The 23,871-nt window shown below is 37.3% G+C and overlaps 5 protein-coding genes across 7 annotated transcripts in view; 3 read left to right on the top strand and 2 right to left on the bottom strand.

Moving 5' to 3' along the window:
• The window catches only part of LOC143847303 (agamous-like MADS-box protein MADS4), a 29,064-nt gene extending 28,745 nt beyond the window's left edge, over positions 1 to 319 (top strand). Inside the window, exon 8 of the mRNA XM_077356095.1 lies at positions 81 to 319. Coding sequence (XP_077212210.1) covers positions 81 to 156 — 76 coding nt within the window. The 3' untranslated portion in view covers positions 157 to 319. The remainder of the gene's footprint in view (positions 1 to 80) is intronic.
• A 6,640-nt stretch (positions 320 to 6,959) lies between these two features.
• LOC143847299 (uncharacterized) lies at positions 6,960 to 11,472 on the top strand. Of its 3 annotated transcripts, XM_077356090.1 has the most exons (4): positions 7,083 to 7,499; positions 7,601 to 7,645; positions 10,390 to 10,481; positions 11,105 to 11,472. In XM_077356090.1, exons 1-4 carry the CDS (start codon positions 7,353 to 7,355, stop codon positions 11,316 to 11,318), a joined length of 498 nt encoding a protein of 165 aa, XP_077212205.1. In that variant the 5' UTR covers positions 7,083 to 7,352; the 3' UTR covers positions 11,319 to 11,472. The 3 variants fall into 3 exon arrangements, 1 of the variants encoding a protein (XP_077212205.1); XR_013234997.1 differs by lacking the exon at positions 10,390 to 10,481 and having other exon boundaries at positions 7,086 to 7,499; XR_013234996.1 differs by lacking the exon at positions 10,390 to 10,481 and having other exon boundaries at positions 6,960 to 7,645.
• Positions 11,473 to 12,552: 1,080 nt separating this feature from the next.
• LOC143847300 (uncharacterized) lies at positions 12,553 to 13,120 on the bottom strand. The gene has a single exon (XM_077356092.1). It carries the CDS (start codon positions 13,025 to 13,027, stop codon positions 12,818 to 12,820), a length of 210 nt encoding a protein of 69 aa, XP_077212207.1. The 5' UTR covers positions 13,028 to 13,120; the 3' UTR covers positions 12,553 to 12,817.
• Positions 13,121 to 14,620: 1,500 nt separating this feature from the next.
• Positions 14,621 to 15,255, top strand: LOC143847302 (uncharacterized). Its single transcript, XM_077356094.1, has one exon. The coding sequence runs from the start codon at positions 14,905 to 14,907 to the stop codon at positions 15,115 to 15,117; it is 213 nt and encodes a 70-aa protein (XP_077212209.1). The 5' UTR covers positions 14,621 to 14,904; the 3' UTR covers positions 15,118 to 15,255.
• Positions 15,256 to 20,375: 5,120 nt separating this feature from the next.
• LOC143847301 (uncharacterized) lies at positions 20,376 to 21,087 on the bottom strand. The gene has a single exon (XM_077356093.1). It carries the CDS (start codon positions 20,888 to 20,890, stop codon positions 20,678 to 20,680), a length of 213 nt encoding a protein of 70 aa, XP_077212208.1. The 5' UTR covers positions 20,891 to 21,087; the 3' UTR covers positions 20,376 to 20,677.
• Positions 21,088 to 23,871: the final 2,784 nt, after the last annotated feature.

Raw genomic sequence — 23,871 nt, 5'->3', positions numbered from 1 at the left:
GAACAACGTGCCCTAAATTGTTTGTTTTTTCTCCAAGGCAAGAACCAAACTAACTCACGCTTGTGATTTTGTGGGTGCAGTTACCAACCCGATCAAATAACGATCGCCACACCAGGGCCAAGTTTGAATAACTACATGCCAGGATGGCTGGCATGATAGACCTCTCTCGCCATTAGTATGTATTCCTTAGTGTAGCCTTGTGTATTGTTGACAAACAAACACTTTGATCGTCATTTGCTGTGCAAGGTGCTCTTTCTAATTTCATGCAAGCTACTTCTTTGTAATTTAAGAAACTTCTATTAAAAACCCATTTCCTGAAGTTCAATTCTATCTTAGAATCATATTGCTTTTAGCCTAGCTAAGATCTATTATTTCTACTCATTTCTTCATTAAGCTTTATTTGTAAGCACCTCTGTAAAGATAGGAACCATATGGTGCTTGATTTTGATAATATGGGTAAGGAAAACTGCAAAAATAACAAATGGGACTACTCTTTTAATGATTCAAATCGTTCATCTACTAGACCCCACCTTGGATAGCTTCATTCCCTTGTTTGGATTACAAGAAAAAAATTTGTGATGGAAAATCTTTCTTGGGAAAAGTTTTTCTTCCCATGATTTAGACGAAAATGATATGATTATGGTTGCCTCAAGTTTGAAGGTCCCTCTAAGTAAAAATTGAATAGGGTTGCCTCAAGTTTTCTTTGTTAGTGTGTAAAAAAAAGTAAGAAATTGTTTCTTTTCCAAAATTTTCTAAAAAAATCCTGCAATCCAAACAGGGGCTTCTAATGGAAAATGCTTTTTGTAAGGAAATCTTTTTCTTTCTACTAGCTATTTAGAGGGACATGATAGGATTATGGCTAATTTAGATGGATGTTATCATAAATTGAAATAGGGTTGGCTCAATTTATCTTTATTTGTGTGTAAAAAAGTAGAAATTACTGCCATTCAAAACAAAACAAAAAAGAATTTTTTTCCTTTCCTAATTTTTCCAGAAAAATTCCTGCAATCCAAAGAAGAAGACTAAAGGCAACCTCGATCAAGGCTAACCTCTATCAAGGCTTTAAAGCGAGGGGAGGCAGCTGGGGATAAGAAGACTAAAGGCAATGAACCAAGCACTCTTAGGGAAGTGGCTATAGAGGTTTGGCAAGGAAATCATTTATGGGTGAAGGCCATTGAGAAGTTTGGTGCTCTTATATATATATATATATATATATATATATATATATATATATATATATATATATATATATATATATATATATATAGAGAGAGAGAGAGAGAGAGAGAGAGAGAGAGAGAATAGAGTTCCTAAAGGTGCCCTCATATAAGCTTATATGAGGTGGCTCTCACCAAACATAAGGGGCCCACATTGTTAGGATGATCCGAAGCATTCATTTGAAAGGCCCCCATCATAGATAGGGTGTGTACAAAAAAATCAGCTCCATTGGATCATCCTAACCCCTCCAAAAGTGGGGGCAAAAATTGGCAGATTTGTGGACAAAACATGTCTATCCATTTTTGCCCCCACTTTTGGAGGGGTTAGGATGATCCAATGGAGCTGATTTTTTGTACACACCCTATCTATGATGGGGCCTTTCAAATGAATGCTTCGGATCATCCTAACAATGTAGGCCCCTTATGTTTTGTAAAAGCCACCTCATATAAGCTATATGAGGGCACCCTTATGAACTCTATTTTCATATATATATATATATATATATATATATATATATGCAGGCACAGAGGAGTTACAGTTTGGAGACAAATAATGTAGCAAATGATCAAATTTGAAGAGGGTATAAGATTTAGAGTCTTCAAAAGACAGAATCAAGTTTTGGAAGGATAAGTGGTGTGGAGAGGCCCCTCTGGAGGAAGCCTTCCCAGACTTGTTCGTAGTGAGGTGGAGAAAGAGGCTTGGGTTAAGGATTGTATGGACAGAGAGGAGGATGGGATATCCTGGAAAATTGAATTCAAGAGAAACCTCTTTGAGAGGGAGATAGAGGGGTGGGGAGGCTCTTTGAAAGGTTGGCGTCCTGCTACATAAAGAAGTCTAATGCCGACAAAAGGATTTGGATCTTGTGCTCTTCTCGGTCCCTAACCATCAAGTCTTTCTATAACCTGATTGCATTCAATTCTTCATCTTCACCAGTGGAGGCGGGAGAAAAGGTAGACCACTGTAATTTAGTAGGGAAATGTTATCAGCACTCTGTATTTTGATGAGGGCACTCCTCACTTTATTAAAAGTACGGTATGGCCCACACCTTAGGATGATCCAAAACATCCATTAGATGGGCCACAGCCTAAATAGGCTGTGCCCCAAAAATCATTTCCATAGGTTGATCCTAACCCTCTATAGATAGGAGGGTTAGGACCAACCTATGGAAATAATTTTTGGGGCACTACCTATTTAGGTTGTGGCCCATCTACTGAACGGTTTGGATCATCATCTACCGTACTTTTAATAAAGTGAGGAGAGCCTTCATCAAAATACAGTAGTGCTGATAACATTTTCCATTTTAGTATTGTGTTTTATGTGATAGACTTCAGGCCTTTTTATAAACCTACTCGTCCATTTTCAATAGATGGTCCATATCACCCCTATTCGAGTTTCAAACATTGATATGTATCTGGGCACGATCAAGTAGTTTAAATCACACCCATTCGTGATCAATCTCTTCTGATCATCATATGATCTCATATCATCATACCAATCGATCAGGACCAACGCCGATCATGTTCAATGGTCCAGATCTACTATAGAAAAAAAATTCAAGGCGTCCAACGGTACCTCTGCGAAGATGCATATGCCCTACAAAACATTGTTCTTGTTCCTATTGAACACTGTCTTATAGCCCACGGTGCACAAGACATGCAAAATGTCTTGTTCACTTCAAAGAAATGTTCGGATAAAAGAAAAATGCATTAAGAGAGAATGTTGAAATGTTAATGCATCCGGTTTGGATCTTTTAAAGCTATCTAAGGTTGTTCCGGAGTTGGATTAAGTATAATGGCTGAAGATTTATCATTTAGGAAGAAAGAATGGTGGGTTTCAACATGTTAGAGTGAGTTAGAGTGACTGTAAGTATACTTATTAACTCATCTCGCCTCTTCTCACTCTATCATGTGGACTGAACTTCTAGTCTCCGAATAAGCCTTCTACACTAGTTTGAAAAAAATCCATTTTCAAATTAACTTTTCTTTTCTTTTTAGACTACCATTTTCAAAAAATTAAAATAACTTTTCATCTTAAAAACTTTTTTTTATTTTTTCAATAAAAAAAAAAACTTTTATTTTGAAATTCCCTACAAGGTTTTTTTTTTTTTTTTTTTTTTCAACCCAAGAATGGACACTAGTTGAAAAATCAAATCCCTTAAAATAAAATAAAAAATGAAAAGAAATTATGGAGAGCAAAAGTCAGCAAAGAGCCTCTTGATAAAGATTTTCAACTTATTTTAATGATATTTAGTTGGATAAATTGGAGTACATTAGGCAATGAAAACTTGAATTTGTAGACAAATAATGTTTCACGGGCTCAGTAATTTGATATCGAGTGATGCATCTTTTTAAAATAGACCATTTGTTTGTTTGTAGAACAATAATTCAAGCAAATGGACTCTACATACTGTTCACTTATGTCCTTTTATTTGTTAAAGGCAGAACCTTTCTTTTTCTCCCTGCATAATAATATAATATCTTCCTACTACTTTTCTTTTTCTCCTTGTCAAATATCTCCCTACTCATTCAGGTTCCTCAGGCTCTGTTTGAATTGCAAGAAAAAAACATTTATGATAGAAAAAAAAGTAGGAACTTTAGAAATATTTTTCCTTTCCAAATGTTTTCAGAAAATTCCTGCAATCCAAACACCGCCTTAAGAGAGATTTACTCAGGTCAAAAGGTATAAAAATCCCAAAGATGGAAAAAACAGATCCCATCAAAAGTGTCTCAATCTCACAGCCTATGTAAATAGAATTTGTATTGTCACCATAATGTCAAGCATTTTTCACCATATTGCCTTGTCTTATGAAACTGGTTTTTTTCAGGGAGATGATAAACTCCCACCTCCTGTAGGATGATTCGCACCCCTGGTATCATCTCCCTTTCTCTCTTTTTTAACGTATATATAAAACAAAAACTGGCACAAGTGTCATGTCTAATTTTAATGGTGTCAATACCGACTTCAAAAACATAAAACCACAAAAGCATTTCTTATACAGGGTACATATTATTATAGGGAAATGTCATCAGCACAACATTATTTTGATGAGGGCACTCCTCACTTTATTAAAAGTAGTAATGGCCCGCACCATAGGATGATCCAAACCGTCCATTAGATGGGCCACAGCCTAAATAGGTCGTGCTCCAAAAATCATTTCCATAGGTTGATCCTAACTCTCCGATCTGAATGTTAGAGGGTTGACCCTAACCGTCTATAGATCGGAGGGTTAGGACCAACCTATGGAAATGATTTTTAAGGCACGACCTATTTAGGCTATGGCCCATCTAATGGACGGTTTGGATCATCCTATGGTGCGGGCCATATCGTACTTTTAATAAAGTGAGAAGTGCCCTCATCATTATACAGTAGTGCTGATAACATTTCCCTTATTATATTACTGGACGTAAGAGGTTTACATTATCTTATATATTACATGCCCAACTTTGAAATTACCAAATAGTGAAGCCCAATTACAAATTATATATAGGTATGTTGGGTGGCATATATGATGCATGAGGTGTATTTAACCCTCCACTCTATCGAGGGTCTCCTCAGTTAACTCTAAAAATCTCCAAGGAGGAGGGGATTTCCTACTTAATCACATGATAACATTGAGAGAATCTCCCTCCACTATAAGATAGTCCATGTCTCTGTCCACAATTAGCCTTAACCTTTAAGGGCTGCTCTGACTTCCGCCCCATTTGGATCCTTAATGCCAACCAGCTCCGAAAAGGCCCACTCGGTGGAGCCATGCTTTTCTCAAAGAACACACCCCAATACCCGCTGATACATTATACATCCTTAGCGGCTTATATGGAATGTTCTATTATGGATGGAGTTAATTGTAAAAGGACTTGAAGTAAAAGGATTCAACTATCAATCTCTTATCGGGATTTAATAGGGACCATCACTTAAGGCTTTTTGCGGAGCGGCTGTTGCATGAGAGAGCGTTGAGTTAAATGAATAAGACAAAATCTGTTGAAAAGTGAGCCTATGTGTTGCTCTCTCATGCAACAGCCGCTCACCGAAAAGCCTTCCGCGATGGTCCCTAACAAATCCCCTCTTATCATGTTGTGGTATATCTGTTGTGGGGCCAAATGAATGTGCAATCCAAATTGTGCAAATATCATGTGAGTGGACCCAAGCAACGTGGGCATCTTGTACAAGCTCCATCTCATGGCATCATTATGGAAAACACTGCAAAACAAAATAAAAACGAGAGCCAGAGAGAGAGAGAGAGAGAGAGAGAGAGATTTTATGGATAGCCAAGGTCAGCAAAGACTAAAGAGCCTCTTGATAAAGATTGCCAACCTACCTTGACCTTGGAGTATTTGTGGGAATGAAAAACATGAAAAGCAATAAACAAAAAAAAAGTATTCCGGGGTGAGTGAAGTGATATTGAGTGCTGTGTCTTCTCTAAATAGACCATTTGTTTTTTTGTAGAACAATAATTCAACCAAATAGCGTCCACTCTACACATTTATCTTATGTTCTTTCATTTGTTAAAACCGAGACCTTTCTTTTTCACCCTACCCACTATCTTCCTACATTTCATTTTCTCAACGTCAAATATTTTTCTAATTGTTCCAGTTCCATCAAGATATATAGATTTCTTCACGTCCAATAACAGTTACAAAAGAAATTCCACAAAGACAACTCAACAGATTCCTTCAAGAGTGTCCCAACTCCCACGGCCTACACAAACGTGATTTCCACCATATTAACTTGTCTTATTTGATTTGCATTTACCTTGTTTACTTGTATGAAAAGCACAGAGCAGCATAGGTGTCATGTATAATTTTAAAGGTGTCCATATCCACGCACACCCCACACCCACACACACACAACCCAATCCAACCCTGCCCGAGTTGCACTCTTAGTCCATAAACTAAAACTTACAAAGAATTGTCAATCCTTATAATCTCAATCGAGTTGGCATGGAATGTAAAAATGTATAGAAAAGGTTTAGGTTAAAATGATTTTGGTTATGATAACCCAATCCATCTCCACTCTACACAGATGGGAAGATGGCTCCTTGCAAGCATTTGTCTGCTGTGAAGGCATTAGTATTAATCCAGGGCCGGCCAGTGTTGGAGTCGTCTTAATGGATGATTAGGAAAGGACCAGGTGGGCCTTTTCTGGACCGATTGAGGTTACAGACTCCAACTCCAATGAAGCTGATTTGAGAGCAATACGGCAAGGGGTCTGATTCTCAAATAAAAGTATATTAACTAGACTGATAGTAGAGGGAAACTCGCTTAATGTAATTCGGTGGAAGGACGGTTGCTATCCCCACACTTGGTGTATACTTAACGTGTGTGTCACGATAGAGGATCCCATGCTTTTTTTCAACACAAATCCTTTTTTCCGAGCAAACCCTCTTAACTCTTTCCTTGCCATTCAAAGAAAAGTAGGGCTATCCTTTCAATGATTATTTCCATAAGAGGATTTATTTTAGAGCTTGAATTGATGTTTTAGAAGAAGAAAAATGATCAATTTTAATAGCCTTTTTAAGTTTTGAAAACCTCACATGAACTACCAAGGGCAAGGGCCCCATTAACTACTGATACAAGGCATGATCTCATCAATGGAGGTGGGGACCAACTGACCAAGATTTATTATACTATCTTCATTCTTCAATGAGTTAAAAAAAAAAATATATATATATATATATATATATATATATATATATATATATATATATATCGGATTTGCCAGGCAATCAGCGGAAATACATTTCAAACAGCTAATCAGATGAATTAACTGAATAAGACAACTACAATCGGGTGGCCCAAGGAAGAAAAGGAGGCAATTTTAAATTCCTCAAAAAGCCTAAAAGTAAACAGATGTGTATTTGTCAGTAGCTCATTTTGGTAATGACACTACTCAATTTGTGTTTTCCTCTCTTCCTTTCTCTCATCATACAAGCAAACAAAAGCCCCCATTGAATCAAATCTCTGTAGAGAGAGAGAGAGAGAGAGAGGGAAAAGAAAATGAGATTTTTTATTTCGATTTTACCCAGTTGCCTCCTTTGAACAAAATTCCAACAATAAAAACCCTCAAGAGGAATTGCAGGGTTAGGGTTATCAAAAAATGAGAGGTGAAGATCAACAATCTAGGGTTTTCTACGAGCTATGCGCTCTCTTCCTCAGCATCCTTCAACCCCTCTCCGACCCACCTCCGGCCATGTCCATATCACCGCCGGCGAGGCGGCCGGAGTTTTCTCCGGCATGTTTCGCATCGCTCCTCCTCGGAATCTCGATGGCGTTAATGTTCTGTGGGTCGGTGACCTTCGTGATCGGATTTATATTAATGCCTTGGGTTCTTGGATTGTTTATGTTGTTCTACTTTGTTGGGATAATCTCCAATCTCTCATTTTTAGGGCGTTCTATTCTGTTGGGGAATTCCGCGCGAAGACAAATGCCTGGTGAGATTTTTTGGGGTTGATTTATATCTTCTTTTTATCATCAATTTGATTGTTTAGGGTTGATATTTGGTGTGGTTTTTGGTTTTAGATGTTCTTTTTCTTTTTCTTTTTTATCATCAATTTGATTCTTTATGCCCTGTTTGGATTTCAGGAAAAGTATGGAAAGAAAAAATCTTTCTAAATTTTTACATTCAATTTATGATAATATCCCTCTAAATTAACCATAATCATATAATTTCCCTCTAAATTGTAGAAAGAAAGAATTTTCTTTGGCTTCGTTTCTTTCGACGTAAAGTCTGAACTGTTTTTCTTGCAATCCAAACAGGGCCTTATATTTGGATTGATGTTTAGCAACCAAGTCACATGATTTGGGTGTAGTCCAATATCAGGGATGAGATTTGGCGTAGATTTTGATTGATGGTTGGATGCAGTCTTTGGTTTATTCATTCTACTGTGATTGTGTGTGTGTGTGGGGGGGGGGTAAACTTTTTTAGATATGGATCTAAATTGATTCTTTGTTCTTTTATGATGAAATAGGATATTTTGGTTATTCTTCAAAATATGATATTTCTCGTCTAATTCTTATTATTTGTCTGCTTGAAATTGCATATTTTTTCACTTTGTAATCGGATAAATTAGAATTTTTGTCCACAATAAAAAGGAAATAAGATTTAATCTGGTGACTATGTGGTTGGATTTATGTAATTTGCGTTGCCAATTTTGTGTAAAAGGATTAGGTGGATTTATGAAATGGTGTTTCTTGGTCAATGAAAAGGTAATAATGCATAGTGAAAAAATAGTATGAACAGAGAATCATTACGGAATCAGTAAAAAAAATAGTAAGATTTTATGTCCATATTACATAAAGTTTTGTAAAAAAATGTTGTGATAGATGAATTCTTCAAGGAGCCATGGATTCTAATTAGCATTGAGATGCAGATGGTGTGTGCGTGCAGCTTATTTCAAGTACTTACTGCATCCGCCTTCTTATTTTCATCATTTGGATCTTGTAGTTATCTCTCTTTCATCTTCAAATTGTCCTTGTTGATGACCAAAAGGACACTTAGTTGTCCTATCTGGAGCTTGTTTCACCATTATTGTTTGGAGGCAAGGTTGGAAAGAAACATGCAATTATTTGACAAACTGCTGCAAACCTATTACATATTTGTTCCAGTCTTTAAACCTTACCTTTTACTGACCGTTACACTTGTAACCCTTTACTCTTAAGTCCTAAACTAGTTTCCCTATCACTTTGAATCATTACAAATCCTAAAACCCCATTAGGAACCTTTGTCCCGAGCTGTTACAGACTAAAAGCCATACCAGAATCCCATCTTTGTATAAGCCAAACCAAATTCAGCATCTCAGTTCTAATCCCTCAAAACTCATAACAATCCATTTCTAAATCTGTCACAGTCCCTTTAACGTGTAACAGCCCGCATCAAATCCTGCAACAGTTTCCCTACCAACTATCCTAATTAGTTACCAATATCTCAGACGTTAAATCAAACCCAGATCCTTTACTTTGTCCCAGATATATCATTCTTTGGCCGTTTTAACAAATCTGTCCAGATATGTTTTATCTGTCATAATAGTCGTGCAGATTCAAGCATTCAGTTTGATAATCCTATCTTTTGATTAAGACTGAACCCAAGTTTTTAGTGAGAGCTTATATCAGTTCGTAGTCCCACATCAAGTTTCGCATCCACCCCACATCAAGTTTGGTATCAGAGTTAAATGAGAAGTGATTCCTTGGCATCCATCCATGTGTCAATTGGCACCAGAGCTATATGTGTAGAGCCTCCTTAGGGTATCAAGTAACTAATGACGATTTTAGAGTGCCCAACTATCATTGAGGGAAACACCCTCAATGTCGTTTGATGGATGGGCTCAATAGAGTACCTCCCTTGATGCTTAGCTAATGTGATTGTAGAAATAATGGACCTTCTCATCACTAGAGACATATGACCTTTAATAATGCTGGCAGAGATGCTAGCAGACCAAGCCCAGATATCATCGAGGGAAACTCCCTCACTGTCATTAGATGGATGGGCTCGGTAGAATACCATCCTTGATGCTTAGCTAATGTGATTGAAGAAATAATGGACCTTCTAATTAGTAGAGACATGACCTTCCATCATGTCTGGAGAGATGCTAACAGAGGCAGTAGTTGTGGGCAAGCAAATCCTAATAGGGGAATGAATGAAATTTCGGTATATATTCTTATACTTACACATCTCTGACCAGCTCCATTGGGGTTGCTTTGCATATTTTTCTTCTTTTTCTATTAATCAAGTCTTATCATTGTTCCAAAACTTGGATTTGGGCGAGAATTCGGCCCAAGTAAAAGGGAGTCAATACCATTTCAAAAAAAAGAGTAAAAGGGAGTCAATATGTGCTTGTCGATGATTGACTCGAGGAGTTTTAAACACTTGAGTCGAGTCTCGTTGTTCCTCTTCAGGTAAAAAAAATCAAAAGAGCATAAGTATCAGATTATTAAGAAGACTATGTTCTCTTGATCAGAAAAGAAAAAAAAGAAAAGAACCATTCAAAAAAGAAGAAGAAGAAAATAAAACAAGATTGTTCCCACTCGAGAATTTCAAATTTGGCAACTAACTCTGCCCTGAATCTTTTTAAGCTTTATATGGGATACTTGACCTTTATTTAGTCTGAAAGCCTGGGTTAGAGATTGAATGTATGAAGGAGATATCTCTATTTATTTTTCTTGCTTTCCAATTTGCAAGGCAACATGGAGACCATGGAACGCATGCATTCGAATGCAAGAGGCTCCCATGCAAAACACATTTCCCTTGGTGCTGCCTTTCGAACTTGATGGGTAAGGTTGAGCTGCCATAAGGTTAGATCTAAAAGTTCAGGGTTTGTGAGCAAGATGTTCTTTGGGAAGGCTTGGAAGGCATAAGATACTTTGATTGAAATCAAAAGAAAGATGCATGATGGATAACTTTCGTGCATGTGTAGGAAAGCTTACACACTAACCATACCATAATAGAGATATCAACTGTGTTTAGGCAACACGTTGCAATTGATAAACAGTAGAGAGATGAACAATTTGGTAGACTAAGGCACTGTTTGTTTTGGATTTTGAGAACCAACTGTGATTCAAAACTGATTATTGGACTAAAAATTAAACGTAATATTGAGTCCAATAATCAGTTTTGAACTCACAATCGGTTCTCAAAACCCAAAGGCCGTGTTTGTTTTAGATTTTGAGAATCAATTTTGGGTCACAAACTGATTATTGGACTCAGAATTAATAATTTTGAGTTTCACGGTTATCAAACTCCCCCATCGTTCTTGGAGAAATAATTTTTGCTTGTTCTGGACGTTTCAAAGCTATGGCATACACACTTTGAAGACTGTCTTTTTGTGAACAGAAGGAATACTTGTTCATGTGATTAGTTACGAGCGAAAGCATTCTCAGTTGAATGTGTTTTGCAGGTCATCTTTTATCCAAGCTGCCAATTCTTTAGATGAGGATTGGCAATGGATTTGTACACTAAGCTCCCGTGGAAATTGTGGGTCTCTTTACATTTCCCTATCAGTTCAGCCCGAGCACTGTCAGCTTAGCCCAATTCAAGTCAACAATACACAGGTGGATCTACCATTCCAAAAAAGAAAAAAGAACACTCAGGTATATCTAGTCTTATTGTGATGCTGTCTATTTCTTGCTCTGAACCACTGAATGGTTCTTGCTATGTACAACAAAACTCCCTTGCGTCCTTTCTTTTTCCATGTAATCATTCGGGCCGTAGAAAATATTCTGTTGTTTATGCAAGCATACAATCAATAAACGATCTATTTCTCTATGATCTCTCTATTTTCCTTTCCTTTTTTTTAACTGGCTTTCACCAATCGCCATGCATACCTCCAGGTAACTGCAATTTTTATTTTATTTTTCCTTCTTCCTGTGGTAGGTCTCTCTCTCTCTCTCTCTCTCTCTCTCTCTCTCTCTCTCTCTCTCTCTCCTGTGAGAATATCGGTATGCGGGGCTGTCATTACCAATATAGAGAGAACACCATTCCCAAGAAATTCAAGTGCAATTCCACTTTTTGTGGATTTTGGCTTGAATTTCATAGGGAGGGGACAAGGGGGAAACGTCGCCAGCATGTAATGATTAACTAGGAGGGGCATCCCTTCTCCAGGGATTTCAATGGATTTCAATGCTTTATTGGCAACCAAACAAGGAATTTTTCTGATGTGGCACCCAAATGCCAAGCAAAATCCCAGCCTACCTGGCTTTTGTGCAAGACTTAGGAGACTGAAAGTGGAATTCCTTGATGTTCTAGCTGGAAATATCATTTCTGTTGGCATTTGACTGTTTATGAGAATTTGGGCAGTTAACCATCACTTTGGTCCCACCAACCAAACATGTGCTCTATGTATGCAGGTAGAGAGTTCAACCAAATTGATCTGATGGGTCCCACATACCAAACGTTTGCTAAGCAGCTTGTAGTAGAAAGGGGTGGAAATATCATTTTCCAGCTATGAAAGTGAGAAAAGCATGAAATCTCGTGTAAAGCAAGAAACGAGATAGGTGTGGACACAAAAATAGCAAAATCACGCCCGCTGTTATATAATGGTGTGCCACCCTCACTCGATCCACAATCTAGATTGGCTTTTACTTTGGATCTCTATATTTGACGGATGAATTGGATTCTAATGGCCTAAAAACCGAGGCTCCTGATAGACCAGGATCATCCGATCATTTTCTTAAGTTATGACCCCTTGGATATCTACTGTAGGACCCACCCACCTCTTGAATACCATTTTCCCTTCTTCTCTGTTCTTCTTTACAATTTGATTCCCAACTCAGAAGTAAATTTCTACTAAAGAGAGTTGCTATCAAATCTAAAACCCACCAAGAAGAAATCAACAAACAAATAATCTACCAACAAGAACAGAAAAAGGATTCATCAAAATTACAACACAAAACCCAACAAAAAAAAAAGGGAAAACAAATAAAAATAAAGAGATAGGGAAAACAATCCATGTCTCTCGAAAAAAAAAAAAAAAAAAACAAGATGGGGGAAAAAAAGAGATGAAAGGAAAAGGGAATAACCCAAGAGAAGAGCTCTTATGTTCTCTGCTTTCCTATTTCCATTCTTTCTCTTTTTTTCTTTTTTTTTTGTGCGTATGTGAACCTCAGTAGTATTAGCCAGTGTAGATGTGGACTCCAATAGCAATGAGAAAGATGGTGATGAGACCGAAATAGATAATGGTGTGAACAAAAATGGAGATCCCACTCGTCTGAAAGTTGCAAAATTCCACTATTCTGCTCTTCCCGGGAAGCTGAAAAAGTAGTCCCGGAGTTAACAGCACAAACAGAACCAATGCTATTACTACAGGTCCCCAATCAGCCATTTTTTTCTCTATGCAGAGGGCTTGTTGAAGAAGAAGAAGAAGATGTGGTGACACGTATCTTGAAGAAAGAAAGAGAGATGGGTTAAAAGAATGAAGAAATAGGAAGTATGGCATTGGAATAGACGCTGTGGAAAGCGATTTCTGTTGCCGGATAACACATGGCAGCATACCAGCAGGCCTATTGGCTGGCTTGGACGGCCCAAGATGCTTAAGCATTAAGACTAGAATTTTATTTCAGGGAAAAATAGTTACACCCCTCAACTTTATGACATATTCATCCGTAACCCTGTAGTTTCAAACTCATCAACTACACCCGGACTTTTGAGTGTGTATAAGGTAGGCCTTTAGTTGACCGTCCACAAATCGAAGGGTTAGGATGATCCTATATAGCTGATTTTTTTTGACATACCCTAACAATATCAAGGCCCATCAAATGAATGCTTTGATTCATCCAAACAATGTGGGCTCACTATGTTTTTGGTCGGGACTACAGAAAGTTCTCTAATCGACTGACTAGAGACGAAATCTTAATTAGCACTGATAGTGTTGCAAAAGAGGTGGTCTACCTTATACACATTGAAAAGCCACGGGTGTAGTTGATGAGTATGAAACTATAGGACTATCGTTTGAATGTGTTAGAAAGTTGTTTGTGTGTGTGGGAGGTGGGGCAGTAACTTTTGACAGCTCTTTAAATACTAAAAGACAGGATGGGTTAGCGAATAGATCAAAATATGGTCTTGCTGATATCATTTCCCTTTATTTTTTCAGTTCTATTAGAGACAGGCTGTTGTCGTACGAATGTTATGATCAATTTAGGGTCCACACTTCGAATGAATGTGTCATCCAGACCGTTGATCTTGTGGGCGTATTGTATTGACCGTTGATCATGCAGCCTAGCTTTGCCAATTCTGGCCCCAATGCTTACAGAGTTAGTGCTAATATCTATTCGTTATACGCCAATAATCTATAGCAATCCAGTGTACTTTAGGTATATACATTGGATCATCTTTTTTGGCTGTTTATATCGGGACTGCCATGTTTGGATAATAGCACTAACTCACCTTGTCTTTTTCTTTTTTAATCGGATTTTGACAGTTTTTGGGAATTGTAATAACCTTTGATAATAAAAGACAAGGTAAGTCAGTGCAATTATGAAAACATGGCAGTGCCAAAAGGGAGATGATATTTTCATTCCCCCTGCATTAGCGCACGCTCCCCTTATAAAATGATTTGACGTCAAAAAGCGTTAAAGTTGCCCACTTTTCACGTCAAATCACCTTATAAGGGGAGCATGCGCATAACACAAGGGGAGTGAAAATATCATCGCCCCAATATAAGTAGCATTTTTTAACATGGATCTATTATCACTTGTCTTGCGTGGTAGGCATTCGTTGGCACTATTTGTTTCATAATACATGATCATTCTCCTTTTTAGCTTGTATGACTAGCAAGCAACCCTAACTTCTCCCCTAGCCTTGCCTCTTCACGTTTTCACATGCCAGGTGTTCTTCACAATCTCATGACAACCTTGCCCTTCCTTTTCCTTTTCCTTTTCCTTTTTTCCTTTTCTTTCCTTCTTTTTGTATGCCTTTGAGCAAGCTAATCCAAAGGGCTAACCAATAAAAAGTGATCTCAAGTGCAGAATAACAAATGAATTAGTGAAAGATACTTGTTTTCATCACTACAAAAAGCAGCCACCCCATTGTGTATCTCTTCTCCTTTTTGAGATCATTTTCTTCTTCTTCTCCAAAGTTTGTTATCCTCTCCCTTTTCAAAAAGGAAAACCATTGACACCCATATAACCCATCCCTCTACAAATTGCTTATCACTCTTTGTTTCTCCCAATTAATCTGTTAGAGAGAGAGAGAGAGAGAGAGATGGGGACCGACTGGGGTCCTATAGTTATAGCAGTTGTTCTCTTCATTCTTCTATCACCTGGGCTCTTGTTTCAGATGCCCGGGAGGATGAGGGCGATGGAATTTGGAAACATGTGCACAAGTGGGATTTCAATACTGGTTCACTCTGTCTTCTTCTTTGCAATCCTGACTATCTTGGTAGTTGCCATTGGCGTGCACATACGAGCTCCTTGAACTACTAAAAGGGAGCTTTTCCTTCTTCCATTATGGTTTGGATTTCCATATTGTGGTTTAACATGAGGAAGCAATCTCAATGGATCTTTGTTTGGGCTATGTTGTTGTGGTAAATGAATGATCATTTTCTAGATGGAATGGCTGCTCAAATTTCAAATGTAATGTTTTTTCACCTGTTGTGGTTTTTGGTATTATACAATCCCTTGTACAAAAAAAGAATCATTGTAATCTTAGAACAAGTTTATGAACTCGTTGATATTCTTCTAAACCTTGATTTGATTAATCAAAATGTTAATTCTTGTATTATTTCAGACTTCCAGACTTGAGTTTTTCAATCTTAGAACACGTTTTCTTGCAGGTTAGTACTTTATTTTTTTAGATAAAATTAACAAAAAAAAATCCCTGCTTGGCCAACATTTCTCAGAAAGAAAACTCATAAATTTTTCATATTAGTAAAAATCCCAGTCAAAGACTTACAAATTAGACTATTCTAAGCTGACGATTGTGAGCCTAGCCTTTAAAAGAATACATTGGTAATGCTACATACTCAATGGTTTAATGGAAAAAGATCCATACCCACTCCATGAGCAGATAAACAGTGACCGTGAGAACTGCAACTGGATGATAGATGGGGGAGAGGGCATTGCTAATTCTTCTAATAATTGATTAAATTGGGCGATAATGGAGACTGTATCCTTACCTTATTTTTTTGGGATGATGGAGAATTATATTAAGAAATAAACAAGGGGAAAGCCCCGAGACCAAGATGGTCGATGCTAGAAAAAAAATAAGGAAAGCCAAACAAAATGCAGAGAATATAAAAACATACTCATAAATAATTCTGATTATCATCAAGGAACCTGGCATATACAACATTAAGATTAGGATTGACACCCATGTCAATTTGTCCTACATTTAAAATGCAAATGCTAAAGCAAAAGCAAATCAAATGAGAAACTGGCATGGTGGAGAGTGCCTAAATTTGTGCTTGTCAATACAAATTCCCTCTCATCAAACATAGACACCACAGGAAAATGATAGTCTAGAGCCCATCACTCATTATAAATAGGGCCAGTACTGAAATTAGAGGGATTGTATTTTATTTATTTTTCATTAGCAACTATAAGCTAGAAAAAAATATGACAGTATACAGTCCATAACTCATGATAAATAGGGCCACCACAGAAAAATGATAGGGACTGTATTTTATTTATTCTCAATGCATCACAACAAACCCACACCCCTAGACCCTCTAGCTAAGTCTTTACACAACGTAAAAATTTTGTTATCTCTATTTTTACAGGCAAATTTTGCTAAAGAGTCTGACGCTTGATTACCTCCTCTGTATTGGTGCAAGATAGTAGAATTGAGAAGCCTAAATAAGTGATCGATTTCTTGCCAGAAATAAAGAATCGACCAGGGATTGTTACCCTTACCTTGGATGATATTGATCAAGACTTGACTATCTGCTTCAATCCAGTCTCCCTGAATCCCCATAGTTATACTGTATCTTAAGTTATCCAGTAAAATTTTGTACTCAGCTTGCAAATTGGAAAAATGCTAGACTCACTTTTGCACTGTTATCCCAAATAATTCTCCTTCCAATTCACCTCGGTTGCCCTTAGAGGCCCCATCTATATTCATCTTGAAAGATGTTCATGGCGGTCTTCTCCAAATCACCCAGACACTCCTAGAAGGAGAAACTTTGATTGGAACCATACCCAAATGGGAGAGAGCCAAAGATTCAATAAAGGAGCACTCTTTTTGGGTTTAAAACATTTATCAATGTAATTTCTACACTCAATATTAGACCTAACGATAATAGGAATAGGTCTTACTTTATCTTCCATTCTACTAAATTTCAAGACCATTACTCTTCTAATCTATGCCATCACTTTGTGCAATTTGTTGGTGGCCAACTCAGCATCCAAATTACCAACAGATTCAACTGCCTAGAACATACCTTCACGCCCATTACAACCTATTACTTGCTTTTTGGTATCTCAGAACTAAACAATATGAACAGTAATCTCACATATATAGCTATTGGTCCATTTACCTATCTATCTATATAGAATAAAACAAATCATCATGTTTCTTCTGACAAATAAGGCATCACTGTTGGATAATTACCTATTATGCATCTTTAAGATTGTTGACAGCACTAAATATCATTTTATAATCGGAAAAGATAGACAAGAAAATGATAGAAAATCGTACGACAAACGCAATGAGAAACGTCTAAGGAAATGCATTAGAAACATTTCAGAAATGATAGAGAAACGCCAATGAAAACGCATATGAATACAAGGAAAACACGAAATATATGGTTTTGTAGATTTACAATTTGTTAATTTCAATTTTCTATTTGAATATTTCTTTTTTTTCTTTTTTATTACAATATATGCCACTGGTTTTCTTTTTAATATCTATTCCACATTTTTTTGGTGTGTGTGTGTTTTTTGAATGGTTTTTGGTGTGTTTTTTACCAAAACGACTTTCGCAAGTTTTACACATGTTTCCCATACATTTCCCATACATTTTCTACGAGTTTTCCATACCTTTCTCACATGTTTCGTATAAGTTTCTCATATGTATCCCATGCGTTTCGGAAACATGTCCCCATTTTTTATCACGTTTCAGAAACTATTCTAAAATGCGCTTTAGGGAAAACAAGTTTTCCACCCGCCCAAGGAGTTTCGGGCTACTATGGTTGCCATAGTAGTTACAACGAAAAAAAGTGCATATAGAAGATCTTGGAAGATAAAGAAGAATTGTGCATCATCAGTGATGATAGTACGATGCCATCAACATAAAATCCAAGAATAGCCATTTCTTGAGAGAAGAGGCTCTCAACAAAGAATGGATAGCAAGCGGACAAAGAGAACATCCATGAATTGGAATAGTAGTTTTAATAAAGAAACATGCATAGAGAAGATCATGGAAGACTAATAATTATTGTATAATAACTCATCAGTGATAAAAGCTACACTGTCATCAATATAAAGGCCAAGTATAGTCATTCCTTTTAGAGAAGAGGCTCTCAAAAAAGAATGTGTAGCCAGAAGACAATAACTTTGATCCCAGTCATAATCACTCTAAATTTCATAGACCGAGCTACAGGAGATAGTCTGAAACCAAATACTGCCACTTCAAATGAAATTCCCAGTACTATAAACCCTCCAAATATCCAATACACTGAACAATATGACACATATACCTCTGGCAATTGATGGGATCTAATAGCTGGTTCCATTACAATGCATAACGGCTTGGCTTCAAAGAACATTGTGTTGAGTTGGTGATACAAAATCATCGGTTCTATTTCATTCTTGGAGTGGGTCCCACACGACCTTTTTTTAAGTGGGGTGTACTTTCTCTCTATATATACGGTTTGTATATGAAAGAGAGGGTTTGAAGAAGGAAAAATGTAGAGAGGAGAGGAGAAAAGGCTAGGGCAAGTCAAGAGGGTTTTCTCTTTGGGGCCCTACGAGGGCTTTTGTGGTGGTGCAAAAGCAAGGTTCTTCTTGAGGAGAAAAGGCTAGGACAAGAAGAGGGGTTTTCTCTTGGGGCTCTAGGAGGGCTTTTATGGTGAAGCAAAAGCAAGGTTCTTCTGCTCAAAGAAAAGGAAACAACAGTTGAAATGTATATAAATACAATACAAATGTAAGGAAACCATGTAATCAGGTAACAGAGATGAGTTCATAACAAAATGGTTTTTTTTTTATCCAACACAGAGATGGGTCGGTTTGTCTTTACCCAACAATCTCATTGATTCCAGATTACTACTACTAATACTAGTTTACTCTGCTTGAATTTTAAAACCCTAAACTTTCACATAAAATAGGAAAGTAAAAACCCAGATCACAAATCCAATGAAGTTCTTATTGCCCAATCAGAAGAATAACAACGACTCCATAAAAGAAAAAAAAGTGTGAAACCCAAACCGCAAAGTAAGACCCAACAAGACTACCTTTGTATTTTAAGAGCCGATATACATGTGAACTCCAATAGCCAGCAAGAAAATGCAAATGAAGGCAAAGTAGAGGAGTGCATGCACCAAAATCGTACGACAAACGCAATGAGAAACGTCTAAGAAAATGCATTAGAAACATTTCAGAAATGATAGAGAAACGCCAATTAGTTTTGTAGATTTACAATTTGTTAATTTCAAATTTCTATTTGATTATTTCTTATTTTTTATTTTCTATTACAATATATGCCATTGGTTTTCTTTTTAATATCTATTCCACCATTTTTTGGTGTGTGTGTGTTTTTTGAATGGTTTTTGGTGTGTTTTTTACCAAAACGACTTTCGTAAGTTTTACACATGTTTCCCATACATTTCACATACATTTTCTACGAGTTTTCCATACCTTTCTCACATGTTTCGTATAAGTTTCCCTCAACAAAGAATGGACAGCAAGCAGACAAAGTCCATGAAATGGAATAGTAGTTTTAATAAAGAAACATGCATAGAGAAGATCATGGAAGACTAATAATTATTGTATAATAACTCATCAGTGATAAAAGCTACACTGTCATCAATATAAAGGCCAAGTATAGTCATTCCTTTTAGAGAAGAGGCTCTCAAAAAAGAATGTGTAGCCAGAAGACAATAACTCAAAAAAGAATGTGTAGCCAGAAGACAATAACTTTGATCCCAGTCATAATCACTCTAAATTTCATAGACCGAGCTACAGGAGATAGTCTGAAACCAAATACTGCCACTTCAAATGAAATTCCCAGTACTATAAACCCTCCAAATATCCAATACACTGAACAATATGACACATATACCTCTGGCAATTAATGGGATTTAATAGCTGGTTCCATTACAATGCTTAATGGCTTGGCTTCAAAGAACATTGTGTTGAGTTGGTGATACAAAATCATCGGTTCTATTTCATTCTTGGAGTGGGTCCCACTCGACCTTTTTTTAAGTGGGTGTACTTTCTCTCTATATATACGGTTTGTATATGAAAGAGAGGGCTTGAAGAAGGAAAAATGTAGAGAGGAGAGGAGAAAAGGCTAGGGCAAGTCAAGAGGGTTTTCTCTTGGGGGCCCTGCGAGGGCTTTTGTCGTGGAGCAAAAGCAAGGTTCTTCTTGAGGAGAAAAGGCTAGGGCAAGAAGAGGGGTTTTCTCTTGGGGCTCTAGGAGGGCTTTTATGTGAAGCAAAAGCAAGGTTCTTCAGCTCAAAGAAAAGGAAACAACAGTTGAAATGTATATAAATACAATACAAATGTAAGGAAACCATGTAATCAGGTAACAGAGATAAGTTCATAACAAAATGGTTTTTTTTTTACCCAACACAGAGATGGGTCGGTTTGTCTTTACCCAACAATCCCATTGATACCAGATTACAACTACTAATACTAGTTTACTCTGCTTGAATTTTAAAACCCTAAACTTTCACATAAAATAGGAAAGTAAAACCCCAAATCACAAATCCAATTAAGTTCTTATTGCCCAATCAGAAGAATAACAATGACTCCATAAAAGAAAAAAAAGTGTGAAACTCAAACCGCAAAGTAAGACCCAACAAGACTACCCTTGTATTTTAAGAGCCGATATACATGTGAACTCCAATAGCCAGCAAGAAAATGCAAATGAAGGCAAAGTAGAGGAGTGCATGCACCAAAATCGAGACCCCACTGGTTTGGAAGTTCCCAAACTCGACGAATCGGTTGTGACCCGGGACCTGAAACAGCAGACCAGGTGAGAGGAGGATGAAGAGAATAACAGCTATAAAGACAGGGCCCCAATCCGACATTTTCGCCCCTTTACTCTTTCTCACTCTCAATAGAAATAAGAGAGAAAGAAGAAAATAATGAAGGAGAAATGGGACTGTTGACTGTTGAGAGAGGGATTTTATGGTGGGTTTTTGGTGTGGTTGGGGGAAGAAAAGGGGGGTGGAAATGCGGTGGAAAAGGAAGGTCACAGACTCACAGTATCAAGTCACCATATAGATTCACATCCTCTGTCTATTTTAAGTCCTACTTTTTGTCATTTGCAAGGTAGAATGTGTCTCTCTCACGGCCCACCCACATATTTTTTGTCTTTTTCCACGGGGGGAAAGTGAGAGAGACTGTTGGTTTCCCTAGCTTTCCACGGCTGAAGCTTGTTGAGGGGGGTTTGTTTCCGAGCTTTATTTTTAGGGATTTGCTAGCATCCATCGCAGAAGGCATTTCGCAGGCCGTCTGTTGCATGAGAGAGCAGCCACATCATTAATAAGACAAAATCTGTTGAAAAGTGAGCGTACGTGGCTGCCACATCATTAATAAGACAAAATCTGTTGAAAAGTAAGCGTACGTGGCTGCTGCTCTCTCATGCAACAGACGGCCCGTGAAATGCCTTCTGCGATGGACGATGGACGCTAGCAAATCCCTTATTTTTATATCCTAAACTTGTTGTACAGGGTTTTCCTTTTTTATCAGCATGATTCTGCCCATGGGATCACATGCTAAGATCTGTTTTCATGGTGGGCACTCTCGTGGTCATCGGAACCATTCTTCAGTGGGCCCCATTTTGTTAGGGTTGCAACTTGGGTCAGATTGGGTTGGGTTGAACTTTTGCTTTGATAAAAAAAAAAAGAAATAGAATCAACCAGAACCTGACCCTGATCCAATATTTTCGTAAAAGCTCAACCCGAATTCCCAAAAATTGACCAGAGTTGTATTCTTACATTTTCTGCGGACTACGATCAAGGGTCACGATTAATGGTCATACATTAGAGTGTTAAATACTCTTAACAAAATGGAGTTGCCGAATGTATGAGCTAGACTCCCCTTTAAGAGAGATCGACAATCGCAAAATGGCTCTTCAGAAGAATCACTATGAAAAATAACTTTTGCAAATATGTTCACAGAACCATGTTCTTAAGAGAAACTGAACTAATGTTTGATTTCCCTAACAAAGAAATTCAATGAACGACCGGCCCTCATTTGGGTCGCCATTTTTATAAACGTAAGTGACAATACCATCCGCCCATAGCATTCATTTTCTCCTTTTCTTTTCTTCTTTTTCAATCAGATTTTGTACAAATGTAACAACATAATAGAAGCCATGGAAATACGAGGAGGAAACGTATCAACCTTTTAAACATCTCTTTCCACTAGAAGGAAAGGCAAAAGTAGTCACAATTAGGGCCTATTCGGATCACAGTAATTTTTCAGAAAAGAAAAACCTTTCCAAAATTTGTTTCTTATTTTATCAGTATTTGATTACAGATGAAAAAAGTAACTTAAACCACAGGCGTAAAAATTTTATATAGAGAGAGAGACCTTGAATTTATAATGATCTCTCTCTCTCTCTCTATCTGAATAAGTCATAGCTATATCATTTTCCTCTAAATCGTTAATCATGAAGACAAAAAAAATTTAAAAATTTTCACGAGAAATGTTTGTCCTTTTTGAAACAGTACCTTTAAAGGCACTCTCGTTTTAACCACTCCATTGTTTTGATAATGAAACTCTTACTTTATTAAACATTTTTCATTTGCCTATAGATGTTTTTTGGGAGAATTTTAACTGCCCATCTATATTTTACAGAGGAATACTAGACTCACAGCAGCAGTTGCAAAATAACAGGGAAAGGACGCACTCATTGGTCAAAACCAATTTAGGATGCGCAGAAAATCATGGTCATAATTGCCATAAAGCAATTTTGACCAATGAGAGCGCCATTTCCCTGTTATTTTGCAAGGGCTCCTGTGAATCTAGCATTCCTCTATTTTATATAATGGGAATAGTTTTAATGTGGGGGAGAATTTTAACAGCATATCTATATGCCATATACAATGGGAAAACTTGAATGGCCCCCAAGTTTCTTCAGAACTTTATAAATGTAAATTTTAAATTAGCTATTAAATGCCTTGTAATCCAAATTTCCTTATAAATATTTAAAATCTTATAAATGGAATGTTTTGTATAGCTATTAAGTACTTTATAAGTGTAAATTTCTTAGCTATTAAATACTTTACTTACACATGCAATTATATTGCAGGAATCGCAGTTTAAAATTGTATATTGAAGGAATCGCAGTATAAATCAGTTAGCCTATAGCTATGGATCAAAGAGGGTGGACTTTGTTTCTCCTAGATGGATTACACCTGACCCTAGCTAGCTCAAGTTAAACTTCCGATGGTTCAAATCGTGGTAGCCTTAGGCCGGCAAGGGTAGAAGGCATGCTTAGAGACGAGTAGGGAGTGACTAGATCGGCTTTTTACGGGCCCTACTGAGGTCAAGGAGATAGAGTTGAGCGGTTCTTAAAGGCATCAGGATTGCTAAAAATAGTGCTCTAGATAGCCTAATAGTTGAGGTAAACATTTTAAAACATCATTAGATGGGTGGATATAGTAGCAAGCTTCACCGGTGCAGATTCACAGAGTTGATAGATGAGATTTGAAATTGTGTGGAGGGGCATTTGGTCCAATTTTAGCACACCTGCTGCTTGGCTAGCCAAAGCTGAGGTGAACCGGGTGTCTCTAGAGTTCCCCCGTAGCTTCCCTTTGATATCTTCTTTGTATTGATCTTTTCTCCTCTGTACTGTCGAGCTCTTTGGTCATGGGGCAGGCCCCTCTTTTTAATATAGTTTGCAGTTTCAAAAAATGCGATTTAAATGCAGGGGAGTGGTATCCGCACTACCATGTTTTTATAATGGGACAAATTAACCTTTGTTTTAAATATTTTAACTAGAAAGCTCTGCAGCCAATCAGAGAAGCGTAAGACAAAGTGAAAAAAAATGAAATAAATC

Source organism: Tasmannia lanceolata, unplaced genomic scaffold, assembly GCF_043159265.1.
Source record: "Tasmannia lanceolata isolate RefF3 unplaced genomic scaffold, GAP_Taslan_0.1 ptg000015l, whole genome shotgun sequence".
Classification (NCBI taxonomy): Eukaryota; Viridiplantae; Streptophyta; class Magnoliopsida; order Canellales; family Winteraceae; genus Tasmannia; species Tasmannia lanceolata.
This window is presented reverse-complemented; position numbering and strand designations above follow the sequence as displayed.